The sequence below is a fragment of the Gracilinanus agilis genome, chromosome 6 (genome assembly GCF_016433145.1).
Source record: "Gracilinanus agilis isolate LMUSP501 chromosome 6, AgileGrace, whole genome shotgun sequence".
Classification (NCBI taxonomy): Eukaryota; Metazoa; Chordata; class Mammalia; order Didelphimorphia; family Didelphidae; genus Gracilinanus; species Gracilinanus agilis.
In genome coordinates this window covers 88,890,512-88,910,047 of record NC_058135.1, presented here as the reverse complement: position 1 = coordinate 88,910,047, position 19,536 = coordinate 88,890,512, and the positions used below count along the sequence as shown (strand labels likewise).

The window sequence follows — 19,536 nt, the reverse complement described above, 5'->3', positions numbered from 1 at the left end:
TCTCTCCTAATTGTTCATGACTCTGTGAACTAAATGGACCTTTGCTCTGTTCATCACACATAACACTCCATCTCTCATTTCTGTGCCTATGCTTTACCTGACCCCACTGTCTTTTCTTTTTACTCTAAGACAAACCTCAAGTACTACTTTCTGCATGAATGCTTTGCTAATCCTAAAGATTGTTGGTGCTCTCTTCTCCCTATTTATTCTTCTTATGCCCATATTTGTTTTTCTTATAGTTTGGTTTTTTATAATTTATTCTTATATTCTGTTAATATTTTATATAAATATATGGATGTAAATGTTTATGTTTGCATTTGTCTTTCTGTTAGAATATAAACTTCTTTAAAAAAAGGGAGCTTTGTTTTTCATACCCCCACAGATAAGTGTAGCTCAGCACTTTGTAAATTGGACACACTTAAAGCTTTACATAACTAAAGGTTGTTAGTAGTACAATTACTTTTCATGCAGTTGACATAAAGTTAATATTAAATTTAAATAAAATATTCCTTTCAATCCTGTTATGTTTTGCTATGTTTTTAATTTCTTGATTTCATTACCATTCCTTTCACCCTGTTATAGAAGGCCAATTTTAAGCTTACCTTTCAATGTTCCATTTAAACTTCTAAGATTAAAAGTTACAGCTGAGATGCCTACCTGAATGAGGGGGAGTTTCCATAATAATCAAACCAGAAATCTATACCATTAAAAAAAAACAAAAACTTAAAGGCATTGTCATGTACAGAGTCTCTTCTGATATGAAAAAAATTATCTGCGTCTGATTGGCATTTTGGAAATCTGAATGATTATATTAAAGGTAGCTATCACTTTGGAATAAGAGTCTCATTACATGATAGCATTCCTTATTATTGGTGCTAGAAGAGAAGGAATTAGAAGTTAATTAGAATTAAATGCCCCCAAAATACCAATGTTTCTCAGTATATATGTATATATATATATGTATATATAGGTATTATATATAAATAATAGGTAAGATGCCTCACCTAATTTTTATCAATTTCAGGCAGGGCTGCTTAGAATTTACATACCTTCTATTTACTAACCATTTTCTTTTTGCTTTTTTCCTATTCAAGGTTTTCCTAGAGATCATAAACAGATTATCCTTATACTGTATAAATTTTTAAAAGGGAAGTAGATTCATATAGTATTATTTATCCCAAAGTCCAAAACCCTTATGGAAATAATACAGTAGACATAACTGTCCTGTTCCCTTTTTTTTTTTAATAAAAACACAAAAAATTAAGGGCACTGAGAAATATCTATCGCCCTCCCAAAGGATAGGTGGAACAGGATATTAATTTGAGGCAGAGGGTTATTGTGGTGGTGCTAAGGGCAGGCAAGATTAAAGAAATCATATTGTGATGAAATACATCATAATCTGTCCTATGATACTGACATTTGTCTTTGTGCCACATTTTTCATGGTGTCTTTTGGTGAATGTTGTTTTTACTGTTGAGTAAGAATTTAAGACAGTACCTGTTGGATAATGAAAATAAAGTTTAAAACTTCACCATATTAAATGATGACCCAGAAGCCTAAAACACTTAATGATGGGAAGTATATAATATTGGTGAAATGAAATTCTAAGCACTTTTATTTTCTTGTATTTTATTTAAATGGTTTTAATTCAGCATGAGTTTCACTTTTTACCAGAGGAGTTGGTTTGTAGATATGGAATAAAGCATGTCAGACACACCTAAAGCATTTTCTTTTTTTGCTTAATAGTATTTTTTGGTTACAAAGATGGGTACTATGGGGCAAACGGGGGAGTAGGGGTGTTAACAGTGAATTACTGGGAAGTACACATTAAGAAATATTAACAGGGAAATCTAGGTGACTCAGTGGATAAAGAACTAGGTCTGGAGAGAGAGGAGGTTCTGAGTTCAAATGTGGCCTCAGACAGGTCCAAGCTGTATGAGCCTGGGCAACTCATTTCATCCTGTTTACCTAGCTCTTACTGCTCTTCTGTCTTGGCACAATTACTCAGAAATGATTCTAAGATGGAAGGTAAAGGTTTTTATTTTTAAAAAATACATTAATCAGACATTTATAATTAAAATCTATTTAAAAAGTTTTACCCAATAGCCCATAGCTTCTCTTTGTTGTACATTTCTATGACTGGTTCACATGTTATTCTAAGGTCTTTTGTTTTTGTTGTTATTGAAACAAGTGGATGTTTTGAACTGATATTTAAGAATACTACTTTCAACATTATTTTGCCTTTTCTTATTCTTCCTTAGACGAGAATTTATTTGATTCATATTCCTCACTTGTACTTCTCATTTTTGGTCAAATTGACCATCTTTTTCCATTTCTTTCCCCTCCTCATTGGTTCCTTCCTCTTTAGGCTTTGCAAACCCGAAATACAAACAGGAGAGATCGGTTATTATTCATAGGCAGCATCTGTTCAATTGAGTTTGTATGCATGATGTAGTTTTTAAAAATAGACCCAAGCAGAATGAGCCTGAAAAAGCTAAGCAAGCAATATTTCTATTAGCAAAAAGGAGAAAAAATAATATACATGGAGCTCATCTAAAACCATTATAAATATGTTTACATCTGGGCCAATGGCTCTTCTGATAAACTCACCTCATGCTACAGTTTAAAATTATCTAGAAACATTGCTAGACTATTAACTAGATTTTGTATATATTGTCTTGTTATAAGCCTTTTTCAAAGTAATCAAGAAAAGTGACCATATTTGTTATCTTGGATTAACTGTATTCATCTAGTTTTAAAATATGTAGCTTAACTAGTCTAAAGGGATGTAAGCTCATAGGATTGCTGATGATCTTATACTAAATTTTAAAAAATCCACTCCATTTACACTAGAAAAAAACGAGAACAATTCACATTTTTAACTGTACAAGAGGGCTCACTATATATGTCTTGAAGACTAGAGAAATCAACCAGCACTTTTGATTAGCAAAGCTCATTTTAGCCTTTTTTCTGTCCTAATTCCTTGTCTATAAAATGTCCTTTGATAAATGCTAAAGAAATGGATCTACTAACAATGGATTTACCTCCTGTATAATCAAATGGTGGAGGATAGATATTCAAAGAATCAGATATTGTTATAGGAAGGTATTTAATGAATATATAATATTGGAGAAATAGAGTCAATTATAACCATATGTTTAAAGTTAACAAAAGGTGCTGAAAGATTTAGAAAAAAATATTATTTTGATGACCTGATTAATATTATTATTTTAGAATTTATAAAGGACCTACAGTGATGAAGACTATTTTTTATGTTGATTAGATCCATGATGAATGAAGCTGACTACCATTTCATCTTACCTTCTCATTCTATGTAATTCTTATTTGTTCCATTAATCTTCTCTCATTAATCTACCCACCTTGTGCTTGTGGGCTTCCTTTTTTCCTTTAAATGTCCTGCATAAGCCAGTGTACTTTTCAGTTTGTCCATCTTTTGTCTCACACTAACTAATAATAATAATAATAATAACAACAGGTTATTATGTTCACCTGAAAGAACTTGCTTAAAATACCTGCTCTTGATTTTCCTGAATACCTAGTCCTTTAGAATCTTTATCCTGAATAGGAATTTCATTAAAACTCAATAGCGAGTTGTAACAAACAAAAAAATCAACCTTTAGCTGTCTTCAAATTGCTAAATGTTTTGGGGTTATTTTGGGTATAGTTAAGATACAGCAATAGAGACACGTATATCTCTGTCTCTAGAAATCCATACCCAGATATATTTCTCTCCTACAAAGCTTCTCTTGACATAGGGAGCTATTGGAGATGGAATAGGATGTACAACAGAATTGGACTGGGAACACCTAGGTTCTGGTTCCATCTTAGCTGTTTTGCAGTTGTGTTAACATTTTTCAAGTTACTTTTTACTTGTTTTCTTCGTCTATGAAATGAGGGAGTTGAACTAAAAGTTCTAAGGTCTCTTTTGTCAGTACATTTTATGAACTCATTATTTTTGCCCTCAGGCATGTGAAACTCCCAGTACACCACTGAGCCACATATAAAGGAAACTGAGGAACAATCTGAATCCTTATTCCTTATACCTAGTGAAAATTGTGTTTCCCAGGAGATTAGCTAATTATTTTGAAAGTGCTGGCAATTTTGTTATACCTTCTGTTGAACAGATGCACGAAATTTTGAGGAGGAAGAAGAATTCATTTTTTCTTTTTGATTTAAGGTTGTATTTGTCCCCCCTTTGCTTCATTATTAAATCATGGGGTGCTAAATTAAAGTTGGAGAAATGAGACAAAGGAAAATGTAGCAAGTGGAATAATTCAGCTAATCTGGTCTACATGACCTAACATATCACACGAACCCTTCTATTTCCAGGTATTTTTGACTCACAGATCCATTTATAGACTTAGCAATGAGTTTCAGAGCATTAAGTCAATCCTGGAGACCAAGTGGAGATGGGGCCCAATTTTTCTATTAAAAAAATCACACACTTGGAAAAGAGCAAAAACAAAAAACAGCAAGGACTAACAAATAAATACACAAAGTACACAAGTGTGTTTATTACATTTTGCAAGCACTTTGTTCTACATTTCAAAAACGCCACCATCAAGCTGTTGGCACATTTATGTACAAAACAGATTAATTGTAATGCCTGCTACAAAGCATTCTTTGTGAAAATACAAACTAATACCAGAGAAAAGCCAAAAGCATCAACATCATTACATGAGTTTAAAAGACAGTTTTTAAAATTATCACAAACTCTTTAAGACACAGAACTGAAACACTACAACAGAGAATCAGAAGGAGGTTCATAATACTTTTTGTTGTTGTTGAAGAACTGTAATACTGCACATATCAGAAAAGTGTTGATCCGGTAAGACAGCCTAAGTGTAGAAAAAAAAATACCCCAAACCCAAATCCAAAACCAACCCCAAATCAATCAACTAATACTACTAAATGCAGGACCATGCCACAAATAACTAGAGTAATACCCCCTCCCCCCATCTACTACGAGATTTTAAAATTCACTGGTGATGCATGATTAGTTATTGTACAAAGATGTTTAGTCATGAACCTTTATTAGAAATGCACTTATACTGAGAATTTCACAATGGTCCAAGAAGTGCACAAAACTATCTAGGATTTTTAACACTGACAAAAATGTCTTGTCAGGCTACATCAATTTAAAAGACACTTTACAGCATTCTTATAGCATTAGAAATAGGCAAAATAAAAGTGAAAATGAACACCAAATTTGGTCCAATAATACTGAGTGCTTTTTTTGTTTGTTTTTTTTTTTCCCGATCTTTTGATTACAGGTACTTCTTTGAAATGAATATGACTGACCTTTCGGTTGAAATTGACTTACTTAAAATAAAACTCCAAATCTATTATACATTTCCAAATAATAAGTTCCGTGGTGGCTTCTGACCTCACTTTAAACATACTACAGGTAAATTGATGGATGTTGGAAAACTGCAAGCAAAGTTATGACGTTTATGGAAGCCTTTATAATATGTCCTGTACAATTTTAAGTAGCATTCGTAGAGGTGCAATCCATTAAAATTTTTAAAGCAGGTAAAAAGACTTCTGAGGGGTAAAAGTGCTATGTATTTTTGATATATCACTTTTTTAATTGTAGTTAAATTCTAACATTAGCACGTTAATCACCTTTAATTCAGCCTAGCCATTGGTCTGATCACAAAAATGACTCCGTTTGGCAGCAAGCTGTTTCCCAGGAACAATTTGCCTACATATGCTGTCTTTAAAAGGTAATCATGGTGTCACATCCTTGGAAAAAGGCAAGTGGCCATGCATTATTAGCATCACTGTCTACATGCTCACAACAGAAACAAGAAAAATCACCAGTAAAACTTTGAGAGAAATACCCTTTAAGTACATCAAGAAGAATACAATGTTAACAAAGATAAGAAGCACTTTTTTTTACCTACTATTATAAATTTAGAAATTGCACCTTTAATTGTTGAAAACATTACCGAGGGCCTGCAGTCAAGATGGTGATAGATCCATCTGGCGAGAGCTTCAGATTTCAAGGAAAGTCATCATTGTGTCATCTCTGTAACAATGTACGTTTGGTACAACAATGGTCCCTTTGAAGTATACCTGTAGTTACTGAAATCAAAACTAAAAAGTATAAAAAAGCTATTTTTTTCTTTTTCAAAAACATAGGAAACAATGCAAAAGGTGTTATGCATAACACATACAAAATGATTAAAAAATCAAACAAATCTTCGTATTTGACAATATTAGTATATTTGATCTGACAGAACTAATTAGTTGGAGAGGATTCAGGAAAGGCTGGATAGGAGCTTTGTAGGAGAGAATACAATCACACAAAATTAACTAATTAGGAAAAGAAGTGCTTAACAAGAAAGACTTGGATGATTCACTAGTCACCCGACCAATCTTACTTTTGAGAAGCACTTTTGTTTTGCTTAGAAATGGTTTGGATGGCCTTTAGTTAAACAAGAAAGCATTCAAATGTTAGAAAGGACAGAGATGGTGATTTCCTTATGTGTAGGCATTGAGTCGTTCTTTAGAGCGGGTAGAGTGAATATCATGAAGCTCTTGCTCCTCCTTTGATTTGATGTCCTCATACTTTTGCATTCGGCAGGCATCTTTCACATAGGCCCAATTGGCAGACAGAACCATAAGGTAGTGAACCTATCAAAGACAAAAACAATGCATTACCAAAAACAAAACAAAACAAAACCAAAAAAAAAATCAAGATTTTAGATAAAAATCAAGGATCTGGTTTCCAATTCTGGTTTTCAGGCCCATTCCTGAATTTAGACAATTGACTTAACCTCCTTGAGAGTCAGATTCTTTATCTGCAGAGTGATAGGACTATATCTCTTCTCACTAATCCCGTCTCAGGGATTTGCTGTCTATTTGTGACTTAGGACAAATCATGGTCTCAGTTTCCTTTTCTTTGAAAAGGGAGACTTTAATAAAAAAAACTTTTTTTTTAAATAGTGTTTTACATTCCATTTGTGAGTTCCCTCATCCTAAATTCTCTAATTTAAAATCTTCTTTTGTTTGTTTCAACATGTAGTAAGTTTGTGGAAGGCTCATGCATTGACACCTATATGAAATAATTTAATTTTCAATTTTCTTGAAATTAAGAACAGACCAGCCAAGGAAGGAGAGAGAGAATTGATGAGGAGAGAGAACTAAATGAATAAAGTAGAAGGAATGGAAATTTTTATTTATACTCTTTTTCTAGTAATATTATCTTATCTTCAGGCTTTCCATCCTTAAACCCTTTTCCTTTTTAAATGATCAAAGTTTCCTGCCATAATAATCAGTTCTTATCTGTAACTATCACTCACCTTTATGAGTTTTACAACATAACTATACATAAAAACTTATTTTTTGATTTTACATTTTTCTTCCTATGGATAATCATGTTTTAGATTTCTTGTATACTACACACACACACACACACACACACACACACTATAGTACAGAATCTAGCACAGTATTAGGCATATGAGGAAGAGTTCATCCTATGATCTAATAATGAAGACAATTTATTTTTAACAACTGGTATCTTATAAAAAATCATATTCTTGCAGACTCTCAGTCTTCACCCCATCATGTAGCCTGCCACCAAGCTGAGGAATACATCACTTGGTTTTCAAGTATGGCCAGTAAGAATTTGAAAAAAATAAAACAAACCAGTAGAAATACTTGAGGAAATAAACAACTCAAATTTCTAATACTAGCAATGCAATTAATTCCTACTTACTGTCACCCTAAATCATACTAGCTAATATGTAAATTAGCACAGCTTCAAAGACTCAGTCTGAAAGGCACTGCCAATCCCAAAATGGAAAATATGATCCTAAATCCACTAGTACTTTTCAACAGACCACATGAAGACGTTCATTGCTACCAGATGCACCACCACTGAGATATGTGGCTAGAACTAATAATTTATTGAGCTGAGAGTTTGGTGTTTGCTTGTTAGTTTTTAACTATTCTGAAGGATGAATAGGATGAAGAAAAGAGAGAACAAATTTTTTTCTACCATACTTTTCAAAAACTGGAGATGACAATTTTTATTTCCAGGAAGGTGAAAGAATAAAAATTACTTTATGCTACCGAATAAGTAAGCTAGTTAATATCTAAATAATATAATTTTAATGGGATAAGATACTAAACTAAGACAATAGATGAAAACCACTACGTTTATCATTTGTTCATTTATTTTTCACATTTATACTTGTCACATTTGTATAGAAATTAATTTTGAAACTGCCAGACTTTCAGTGGCACTAGTGTGATAAAGAGTTATTTTCTAGGTTCTTACCAGTTAATGCATATGGCATGCTGATAATAAGGACTGTTCATTCCTCAAATGACTGTCTCAAGAAATTCTGATGCCACCATTTCATTTTTTTGCTTAATGTCTATAGCTCAGTCATATATATTTGGTCTTCCCTTTCACAGTGTTTATGAAAGATTTTTATTTAATATCATATTAAGTGCTTTTAAGTGTGACTTTAATAAATGCTTCAGTGTAAGATAACAAATTTAAATCGAACAGGCAGAGGATATTAAAATGGTTATTATTACAGATTTATATATGATTTTTTCAAAGTGACTTGATGTTAGAATTTTCTAGATTTAGCAGCTACCATGAATGGATTTTAAATTCCGTGTGCATTTTCATGTTTTTCATTATGAGACATCTCTTTGTTTTCTGACATGGTCCAGATTCATTGTAAGTTTTTAAGCCCTTGCAGGGTGTTTCTTTCGCATGTGTTTTTCATTCTCTGCTTTCCCAACTTAATTAGGATGCAATTTCTAAATGTCCTAAATTATTTTAAAATGTTCACCTTGTTTCTCATTCCCATCTTTTTTTGCTCTCCTTCCTCTTTAACAAATTTAGTTAAGCAACTTTTAAAGAAGGCTCACTTTTGGCTTTAAAAGAATGCCTGTGACCCAGCCATACCACTGCTGGGTTTGTACCCCAAACAGGTAATAAAGAAAAAAAATTATACAAAAATATTTATAGCCACTCTCTTTGTGGTGGCAAAAAGTTGGAAAATGAGGGGAAGTCCTTTGATTAGGGAATGGCTGAATAAATTGTGGTATCTGTTGGTGATGGAATATTATTTTGCTAAAGGAAATAATGAATTCCATGTGAACTGGAACAACTTCCAGGAATTGATGCAGAGTGAAAAGAACAGAATCAGGAGAACACAGAGACGGATACACTGTGGCACAATAGAATGTAATGGACTTCTGTACTAGCAGCAATGCAGTGACCCAGGACAATTCTGAGGAACTTATGAGAAAGAAACGCTACCCACATTCAGAGAATGAACAATGGAAACAGAAATGCATTAGAAAAATATGTGATTGATCACGTAGTGTGATAGGGACATGATTGGCGTTTTGATGTTAGGAATTGCACTTCTGCAGATATGAATAACATGGAAATAACTGATTTTGAACAATGATATATATATATATATAACCCAGTAAACTGCTTATCAGATTCGGGAGGGGAGAGGAAATAGCAGGAGGTGGGGAATCATGAATCATGAAACCATGGAAAAATATTCTAAATTTTAAAAAAAGGATCTCTTTTTAATCTTTTGTATGCCTCCACCATACAGAATACTGAATGGAAGAACATGTACATGCATATATGATCTTGAGTGATATGCAATCATTGTTATACATTGTATTTTTTTAAATTGCAGAAAGCAAACATTTTGCTATAAATTCATTTTCTTGTCATGTTTTTGGAAGAGAAGAGAAAAATCTAGGCCTGACTAGATTTCATCTTTAATACCAAATAAACTTTCCCTCTTTGCATCTGCTGCTCTGCCAGATTCTAACTCCAGGGAACAAGATGCCCCTCCCAGGAAAAACTCATCACTTTTAATCTCACCACAGGCTGCTAACTTGAGCCTTGATTCAATCTGTCACCTTCAGCCTCCTCTCCCCTCTAATTGGAGGGCTGGAAGGTAGAGTGCCAAGTTCCCCCTAATGCTTTTCTTTATTGAGGGCAGAAACTGGTCCCTCAACTGACTTTGCAGTTGTTCCTCTGCCTAGATGCTCCTTGGGATCTCTGCTCTCCCATCCCAACTCCCATAGCTTTCCCCCTGCTTTTGTATGATGTCCCCTTAAATTCGACTGTTAACTTCTTGAGGGCAAGAACTATCTTTTTTTTATGAATTGTATCCTCATCAACTGTGATAGACTTAGCAACTCTCAATCATACAATAATCTAGGACAATTCTGAGGGACTTATGACAAAAATTGCTCTCCACCTCCAGAGAAAGAATTGTTGTTGGAGTCAGAATGCAGATGAAAACATATGGTTTTTTCAGTTGTTTATTTGATTTATGTTTTGTTCTTTTGGCTTCATAAGATTACTTACAACAATGAACAATACGGAAATAAATAAATAAATAAATAAATAAATAAATAAATAAATAAACAATTAAACAAACAAATAAATAAATAAATAAAGTAAATTATATCCTCAGCACTTAGCTCAGTGTCTGGCACAAAGTATGCACTTAAATGTTGATTAGATGTATTATAAACAGGAACTCCGATTCTAATCCATCTGGAGAGAAACTGATCTAGGAAACTCAAGAAGTCTGGATTATATCTCAAATTTGTAGATGAGAAAGAGATAGTATTGAATCTCAATATTTCTTTTTCTCTTCTCTCATCCTTACACTACTTTGAAAATTCTCACCCTAGGGCACCTCTTTTTCACCAACAAACTCTTGTGAAGTGCTCATACTTGTTACCTGAATCTCCATGCTCATTCCCTTCTCAACTCCTTTTTTCAAATTTTATTTTCCCCCAATTACATGGAAAAACAGTTTCAAACATTTTTCAAAGAATATTGAGTCTCAAATTCTCTCCCTCCCTCCCTCTCCAGCTCCCAAATCCTCCCCAAACAAGATGGTAAGCAATTTCATAGACTACATGTGCAATCATGTAAAACATTTTCCTTATTAATTCTTTTGTGGAAGGAAACTTGAATTTAAATAATTAAGAAAGTGAAAAAAGTTTGCTTTGGCCTGGATTCAAATGCTATCAGTTCTTTTTCTCAGGAAGCAGATGGCATTTTTTATCATGAGTACTTCAGGATACTTGTGGTTTATTGTGTTGCTGAGAATAGCTAAGTTATTCACAGCCACTCCTGGTAAAATATTACTGTCTTTGTGTACAGTGTTCTGGTTCTGTTTATTTCATTCTGCTTCAGTTCGTGTTAAGTCTTTCCAAGTTTTTCTGAGCTCCTCCTATTTGTCATTTCTTATAGCCCAATAGTATTCCATTATAATCATATACTATCACTTAGCCATTCTCCAATGGATGGGTATTTGCTTTTTAAATTCCTTATTGAGCTCCAGTTTTGGGGGTTTAATTCCAATTCATATTTTTCTTAGGGGATAAATTGCCTTTTTCTCCTCCTATTTGTCATTTCTAATAGCACAATAGTTTTCCATTATAATTATTTACTATAACTTACTCAGCCATTCTCCAATTGATGGGTATTTGCTTTTTAAATTCCTTTTTGAGCTCCTCCATTTTGGGGGGCTTAAGACCAATTCATATTTTTCTTAGGGGTTGAATGTAGTAGTATTGCCTTTGTTTTCTTCTGAGAAGTTAACTTCTAAGATTTGGTCTTCTCTGTAACCCAAATAACTTTCTATATTGTTTCTTTTTTGTTTGCTTATTTTCTTTTTTCTTTTGTTTTAATTAAAAAATTGTTAAAAGCTGGGTTCTGCCCACTATTTGACAAAAACTGCTGGGAGAATGGAAAACAGTATGGGAGAAATTAGTTTAGATCAACATCTTACACTCTATACCAAGATTAATTCAGAGTGGTTAAATGATGTAAATATAAAGAAGGAAATCATAAACAAATTAGGTAAACATAGGTATACCTATCAGATCTATGGGAAAGGGAGGAATTTAAGACCACGCAGGAGATAGAGAACACTACAAAATGTAAAATAAATAACTTTGATTACATGAAATTAAAAAGCTTCTGTACAAACAAAAATGCAACCAAAATTAGAAGGGAAGCAACAATTTAGGAAAAAAAATTATAACCAAAACCTCTGACAAAGTTCTCATTTCTCAAATTTATAAGGAATTAAGTCAATTGCACCAAAAAAATCAAGCCATTCCTCAATTGACAAATGGTCCAGGGACATGAATAGGCAGTTTTCAGATAAATAAATCAAAACTATCGGGGGCAGCTGGGTAGCTCAGTGGATTGAGAGCCAGACCTAGAGACGGGAGGTCCTAGGTTCAAATCTGACCTCAGACACTTACCAGTTGTGTGACCCTGGGCAAGTCACTTGACCCCCATTGCCTACCCTTACCACTCTTCTGCCTTGGAGCCAATACTCCAAGACAGAAGGTAAGGGTTTAAAAAAAAAGAAATCAAAACTATCAATAAACGTGAAAAAGTATTCTAAAATTTCTCATAATTAGAGAAATGCAAATCAAAGCAATGCTGAGGTACCACTTCATATCTAGCAGATTGGCCAATATGACAGTAAAGGAAAATAATAAATATTGGAGGGGTTGTGGCAAAATCAGGACATTAATGCATTGCTGGTGGATTTGTGAATTAATCCAGCCATCTGGAAGGCAATATGGAATTATGCACAAAGAGCTTTAAAAGAATGCATAGTCTTTGATCCAAAAATACCACTACAAGGTTTTTACCCCAAAGAGATAATAAGGAAAAATACTTGTACAAAAATATTCATAACTGCACTTTGTGGTGGCAAAAAATTGGAAAATGAGGGAGTGTCCAATGACTGGGGAAATAGCTGAACAAATTGTAGTATCTGATGGTGATGGAATATTATTGTGCTGTAAGAAGTGGTGATCTGGAGGATTTCTATATGAACTGAGAGAACTTTAATGAACTGATGCAGAGTGAAATGAAGAGAACCAGGAGAACATTGTACACAGAAAGTAAAACACTGTGGAACAATCTAATGTAATGGACTTCCAAGATGGTATGATGTAAGAAGAAGTATGTTTAATATTTTCCTATCCTGTACTTTGATCCGTGAATAACCACAAGCACTCTTTTCCCCCCTTGGAAATGTGACCAGGGTCCCCTATTTCCATGTGGCTGCAATTATTGGTGTTTGCTAGTGCTCCTCCTTCACCCTGAAACCTTGCTTCAGGACTACTACTTGGATCTGCATGAGGGGAATGCAGAGTTGCACTCAGAGCCAGCAAAGGGACCACTACAATCTCTTTCTGAGCAGTTATCCGACTCCTCTTGCCCTATGTGGCTGAGAGCTCAGGAAGCCTTTACCACTACTTCAACTGCACCCAGAGCCTGTTGCTTTGGAGGGGGTTTCCCCTAGATTGCTGCTTTGTGCTCCACCTTCATCCCAGTGCACTAATTTCCATTTGTCAGACTTCTAAGTTGTGTTGGAATGAAATAATTACTTTACCCCATCATTTTGTGGATTATGCTGCTCCAGAATTTGTTCATAGGGGTTATATCAGAGTTTGGGGAGAGTAATTTGGTAGAGATTACATGGGTCCCTCTATCTTCTCTGCCATCTTGACCCCACTGTTCTTTTTGAATGCCTTTAACTTTTTTCAATTTCGATTTTCTTTCATCTACTCTAATGCAACTGCTCTCTCAAAGATACTAATAATTATTAACCACCAAATATCCTTTTGCCAAGTTTGATCATCTTTGCCTATTCTACAACTTTGAGACATTTTGCCATCACCTATTTACATACTTCCTTCTCCACTGACTTCCATGTTTTCTCATGGTTCTACATATTTCATCTCTCATTTGCACTTGATCTGGCTTCTCAGTCATCTTTCACCCTTAAAGTAAGACACTCTTAGGGCCAGGTTTTCTCCTTCTGTACTTTTTCTTTTACTGATTTCAGTTACTTTTATCATCTTTAAGGTAGCCTCCTCAATTTATCTAGCCCCAAACTCTCTTCCAAGTGACAGTCCTGCACCAGCATCAATTCAAAGATAACTTTACTTTGATATCCCTATGGTGTCTCAAATGCTACATTTTGAAAAAGCAATTTAACCTCCCTTTCTCTAGACCCTAACATATTGTTCCCTTGTCTACTCTATTTCTCTTGAAAGTACTACTATATGGCCATTACCTTATTCACCTTCCCTTGCTTGAACTCTGGTAAAAGCCTTCTAAATGATCTTCCTGTTTCCATTTTCTCCCTTCTTCAGTTCATCTTTCAGACACCAAACCAAGTTCTCTTTCTAAGGTGCAGAAAGATCTGACTATATGATTCCTGAACTTAAAAATCCTAAGTGGCTCCTTTAGGATAATGTACAAAGTTTTCACCTTGGTATTTAAAGTCTTCTATAATCAAGCTTCTACCTTTGTCTTCTTTTAAGCTCACTGGGCATTTCCTCTATTAAAGCCTACTAGAATCTTTGAAGTTTTCCTGCTGTCTCTCTTCTAAAATTATCCTATATTTATTTCCCTGTTAACATGTGATAGTCTACAAATAGAATATAAGGTCCTACAGGTGATTATTGTGTCATTTTTGTCTTTGTCCCAGTGTCCAGAACAATGTTTTTGCACAAAGTAGGTACTTTTGAAAAAGGTTTTGTTGAAATTGCTATTAGATTTACTAAATCAAAGCAAACATGAACTATAATAATTTTTCTTTCTTATTTTTCAGTATTTCCTAATAAAGAGACATCAACTGTAAGGAGAATGTTCCTTTCAACATTCATTTGATAATGTGTTGGCATTTTGAAGGAAAGTATTAGATCATCTTTATTTCTTGGCACTAATTAGGAGAAACTGCTCTAATGAATTTTGAGACACTTGTGAAAATTCTTAAGAATGTTCTAGGGGGTTACAATAACTTAAATAACACTCTATGACTGTAAGTTGCAGAGTGGGTACTGATTTACATTCATAGCAAGTTGTTTTCTATGCCTCTGAAACCACAGGATTGGTGGGGGGGGGGTACATAGGCTAAGTCCTAAGGTAAAGTCTCATTTTGGTAATAATAATAGCCCCCCCTCCTTTAATTGACTGGTTCAGTGCTGATATTCAGAATGCCTCTGATTTTGTCTGAAATCTCTAAGGGAAAGAGGAGAAGAAAGGTAAAACATATACAGGCTGGTCATTGTCTGTTTTTTCATTAGACTGGCTTTAGACTCTATATTAAAAACTATGGCACCTGTCTCTGAGGTTTTATCTTCCTAAGTAGGGCAGGCGCTTAAGAGACAGATCGCACTCCTCTCACTTCTATCATTTTTGTTTTAGAACCACACACTATTACTGTAAATCAAGGACTGGATTATGAATCATTCACCATCTACAAGTACTAAAATGAAGAGCTAGAGGCCCTGACTCTGATAGATGACCAGAGAACAAGCAAGTTATTGAAGTCCCAAGAAATTCTCATGGTTTCTGAGGTTACAGAATTTGGGGATTTGTAGGCAGCAAATATTGCTCTGCTGTGGTACTAACTTGGCCTGTGTGCACATGCACCAATGGGCACAATTTTTGTTGACAGGCTCCAAGGATGAGGAAAAAGTGCAGATAAATGTAGCTTATGATTGTCCTTATTTATTTAGGTCTTTATTTTATATAAAATCTTTCCTCGAATCCTCTGGAGTAGGTAGCACATATTATCCCCGTTTTACTGATTGGAAAATTTAGGTTCAAGCAGGCTCCTTAAATTGTCCTCACTTAAATTTGCCAGAAGTAAGTGTCAGAGCCAGGACACAACCTCACCTCCTCTGGTTCCCCATACGATGCCCTTTTCATGAATCATTTCATGACCTCTCTCTCTAAAATGACTGAAAGCATGGAAGGCACATTCATGAGAAAAGAATCAATATCAGGATTTTTTAATTCTAGAATTAATTAGAATTAATAGAATTTTTAATTCTAGAAGAATGAAGGTTGAGAAGGAACATATGATAAAAATACATACTATCAGGAAAGTTTCTGAAGGAGAACAGAGACATTCTACTTCTATTGGAGTATTAGGAGTAAAGAGGCATGCTCTATAGGTTAAAAGAGCTAATTTTCAAAAGACAAATAAAGGAGACAGTATTTTTCACACAGAGTCAGTCCTAGTATGGCCAGTTCTATAGTAGGTAGCCCTCATGACAACAGACTGTCATAGAGATCTCAAAGGGTCTTTAAAAATCCCTTCATCTGAAGCCCATGGAGGCAAACTGGCTTATCCAGTGTCATATCACTCTTTGCAGTGATCTGCCTTTGTAGAAATGTATTTTTTCTACTAGAAGTCACTGCATAATGTAACTATTATGCAAAACTATTTACAGACTTAATAGTTTTTTTTAAGTTAAAAAACACAACTTTACAAAGGATAGTTTCAGAGAAACCTGGAAAGACTTGTATTAACTGATAAAGAAGACAAAGATACAATTTACACCATAACACCACTACAAAACAAACAACTCTGAATAACTTAGCAACTCTGATGTAGTGAACAGACATGATTCCAGAAGTTTCATGTTAAAACATATTACCACCCTCTGTACAGATTAAGGCATATAGATTTTTGGACAAAGCCAATGAGATAGCTTTTGCTTGACTATGAATATTGGCTGCAAAGGGTTTTTTTTAAGTTGTTTTGTTTTATAATTTTTTTTTATTTTGGGTAAGGAGGTGGGAGGGGTGTGAAAAGGTGGACATTTGCTAATATTTTAAAAATTTAATAAAAAATGTTTTTCATTGCTTTAGCTATGCTGAAAATGCCTCTTTCCAAGAGGAATCATGTTATATTAAATCAATAATTAAACACATTTTGATTATTCTTGAATCTGACAATTTAGAGAGCTGTCATGATCCAAAAAAATAAAAAGGTTCCCCTGGCTTCATTCACTGGGGGGCGGGGGGGGATGGTCACCGAATCAAGAACTAAAATACAGTTTTAAACATGAATAATCAAGAGGTACAAAGACTCACCATAGCAATGACTGCTGCTCCTGCTCCAGCAAGGGCCACGATAAACAAGTGGAATGTCATGTTCAGCTGCAAATAGGTCCAAAAAAATCATGAAACAAGCTTGGTAACAAAAAGAGAGCTTAACAGCACTGGATGGTAGTATCAGCATAGGCATATTATTCACAATTCACATATTTTCAAACGAATGGTAAACAATGTGGAGTTTGTGGTTTTGTACATTTATTTTTTGTACTTGTTTATTTAAATGTTTTCTGCCACTAAGTAGATAATAAATTTCTTTAAAAATTAAAAAAAAATTGCACTTAGTGTTTCTCTGGCTAAACAAATGACCCAATGAAATAGCCATCTGTATCATTTATTTTCCTCTGAAAAGGCCATAGTCAATTCTGGATGCTTTAAAATCCTATAATTGTTTAACATTAGCCTAATTGCATTATAAAGATTAGGATAAGGGAACTGATGATAATTATCATTATCATCATAATGACTTAACTATAATGTCTTTTAATGGTGATTTTATAGGCTTCCTTTTCACTCTTTTGTGTAAAAACGAGTTTTTACAAATTCCAAAATTAATGGAGGTATTCTCCATATCAGAAGATCTTTTTTCTGTTCCTCTGAAATATCCTCAGCTATAAAAATATATGCTACATTAATAGGTACCTTTTACAAAACTCCTTTGTGTGTCACACCACATATTAAAATGTGAACAAAAAAATTAGGCATCTACGAATTTAAGACTTCTGAACTCTCAACAACAAAGTAAAAGAAGTTCAAAAGAATGAAAATAATCACACAACTCACCTCCTGATAAAGAGGTGATGTAATGAACTTAAAACACAAAAAGAGACGTGTGGCTTTGAACTTATTTTTTTGAGGGGTCATACTTATGCAGGAGAGGGTATAATGAATACAAAATGTTAAAAGAAGTGAACACAGTAACTGTTAAACACTTGGGGAAACCTTGAGCATATAGTGCATCTTTTTATTTTTCATCTCTCCACTCACCTCAGTAGATTCACACATCCTCAGGAAATTTTCAGACATGGTGCAGATCTTCTTCTCCTCTCCAACTGTCACGATCCCTACAATACATGAAAAATGTAAGAAATAATAGTATAAAAATGCTAGTAGTAGCTAAAGGGGAAAGACTGCATTATGGAAATAGCCTTAACAAGTGACCCTAATTTTACACGTGCAATTTTACTTTCCCACATTATGTTCTTTTCAGTGATCAGAGTACAAGTTTTCATCACGGTGAATAACAGTTTGATATGGAAGAAGAAGCAGGATCACTGAGCCCTCAAGCAGTATTTTAAAAATATTCACTTTGGATTTGATGGACTCTAGCCATCAGGGCATTCGTATATTGGAAAATAACTCACAGCCAGTGCAAACACTTGGTTTATTAACACGATAACGCATTTATCATAACAGTTTCTGTCCCTGTGCTGCAGAGGTCAAAATTCAGATTTGCTTGTCTGGTACAAAGCTTCCACTAGAAGGTTTAGAGTCTCTTCCCCCAAGGAGCACTTAAGCAGCTGTTGAGAAGGAAAGCAGCTGCTGCCTGGAAGGGCAACCACTAAGCTTTGCTCCTGACTCCTCTTTAAATCGCATCTGAAGTCCCGGGAAGAAGATATTATCGAATGGGCAAAGGTGGCTGTAACTTACAACAGGCCACCGGGCGTATGTAAGCATCAACCCAGAACCTTAATTTTGGTTCAAAATACTAGTAATAATAATATGGTATTTCAGCTCAACTCAGCAAGCACAGGAGTTCGATTTTTACTGCCTTTATTATTTTTTTTAAAACCTCCTTACCTTCTGTTTTAGAATTGATGTGTGTGGAATCAGTTTCGGAACAGAAGAGTGGCAAAGGCCAGGCAATGGGGGGTTAAGTGACTTGTCCAGGGTCAGAGGCTAGATTTGAATTTACACCTGACTTTCTAGCCAATGAGCCACGTCGCAGCCCTTTTTCGTAGTTACCATTTAATTTTTTTAAGATTTAGTTTCTTTTTTTATTTAGATGTTTATTTACTTATTTAGATTGTTATTATATAGTATATAATATATTATATACTATTATTAAATATTCATTTAGATTTTATTTATTTATTTAGATTATTATGATATATTATATAATGCATTACACACCATTATTAAATAAATTCATTTTGATTTATTTATTTAATTATTATATTATGATATATTATATAACATGTTACTATTATTAAATAGATTCTTGTAGATTTTATTTAATTAGATTATATTATATAATGTATTACATACTATTATTAAATAGGTTCATTTAGTTTTTTATTTATTTAGATTATTTTATTATGTTATATTATATCCTATTATTAAATAGATTAATTTAGATTTTATTTATTTAGATTATTATTATATTATGATATATTATATTATATTATATCCTATTATTAAATAGATTCATTTAGATTTTATTTATTTATTTTGATTATTATATATATTATATAACATATTATATAATTATTAAATAGATTTATTTAGATTTTATTTAGATTCTTTTCTAGCAACTCTTCCTCCTG

At 33.8% G+C, this 19,536-nt stretch overlaps 1 protein-coding gene across 1 annotated transcript in view; it reads right to left on the bottom strand.

Moving 5' to 3' along the window:
* Positions 1-6,300: 6,300 nt before the first annotated feature.
* The window catches only part of GPM6A (glycoprotein M6A), a 160,961-nt gene continuing 147,725 nt past the window's right edge, over positions 6,301-19,536 (bottom strand). The window contains exon 9 of the mRNA XM_044681668.1: positions 6,301-6,660. Within this exon, the coding sequence (XP_044537603.1) occupies positions 6,508-6,660 (153 nt within the window). The 3' untranslated portion in view covers positions 6,301-6,507. The remainder of the gene's footprint in view (positions 6,661-19,536) is intronic.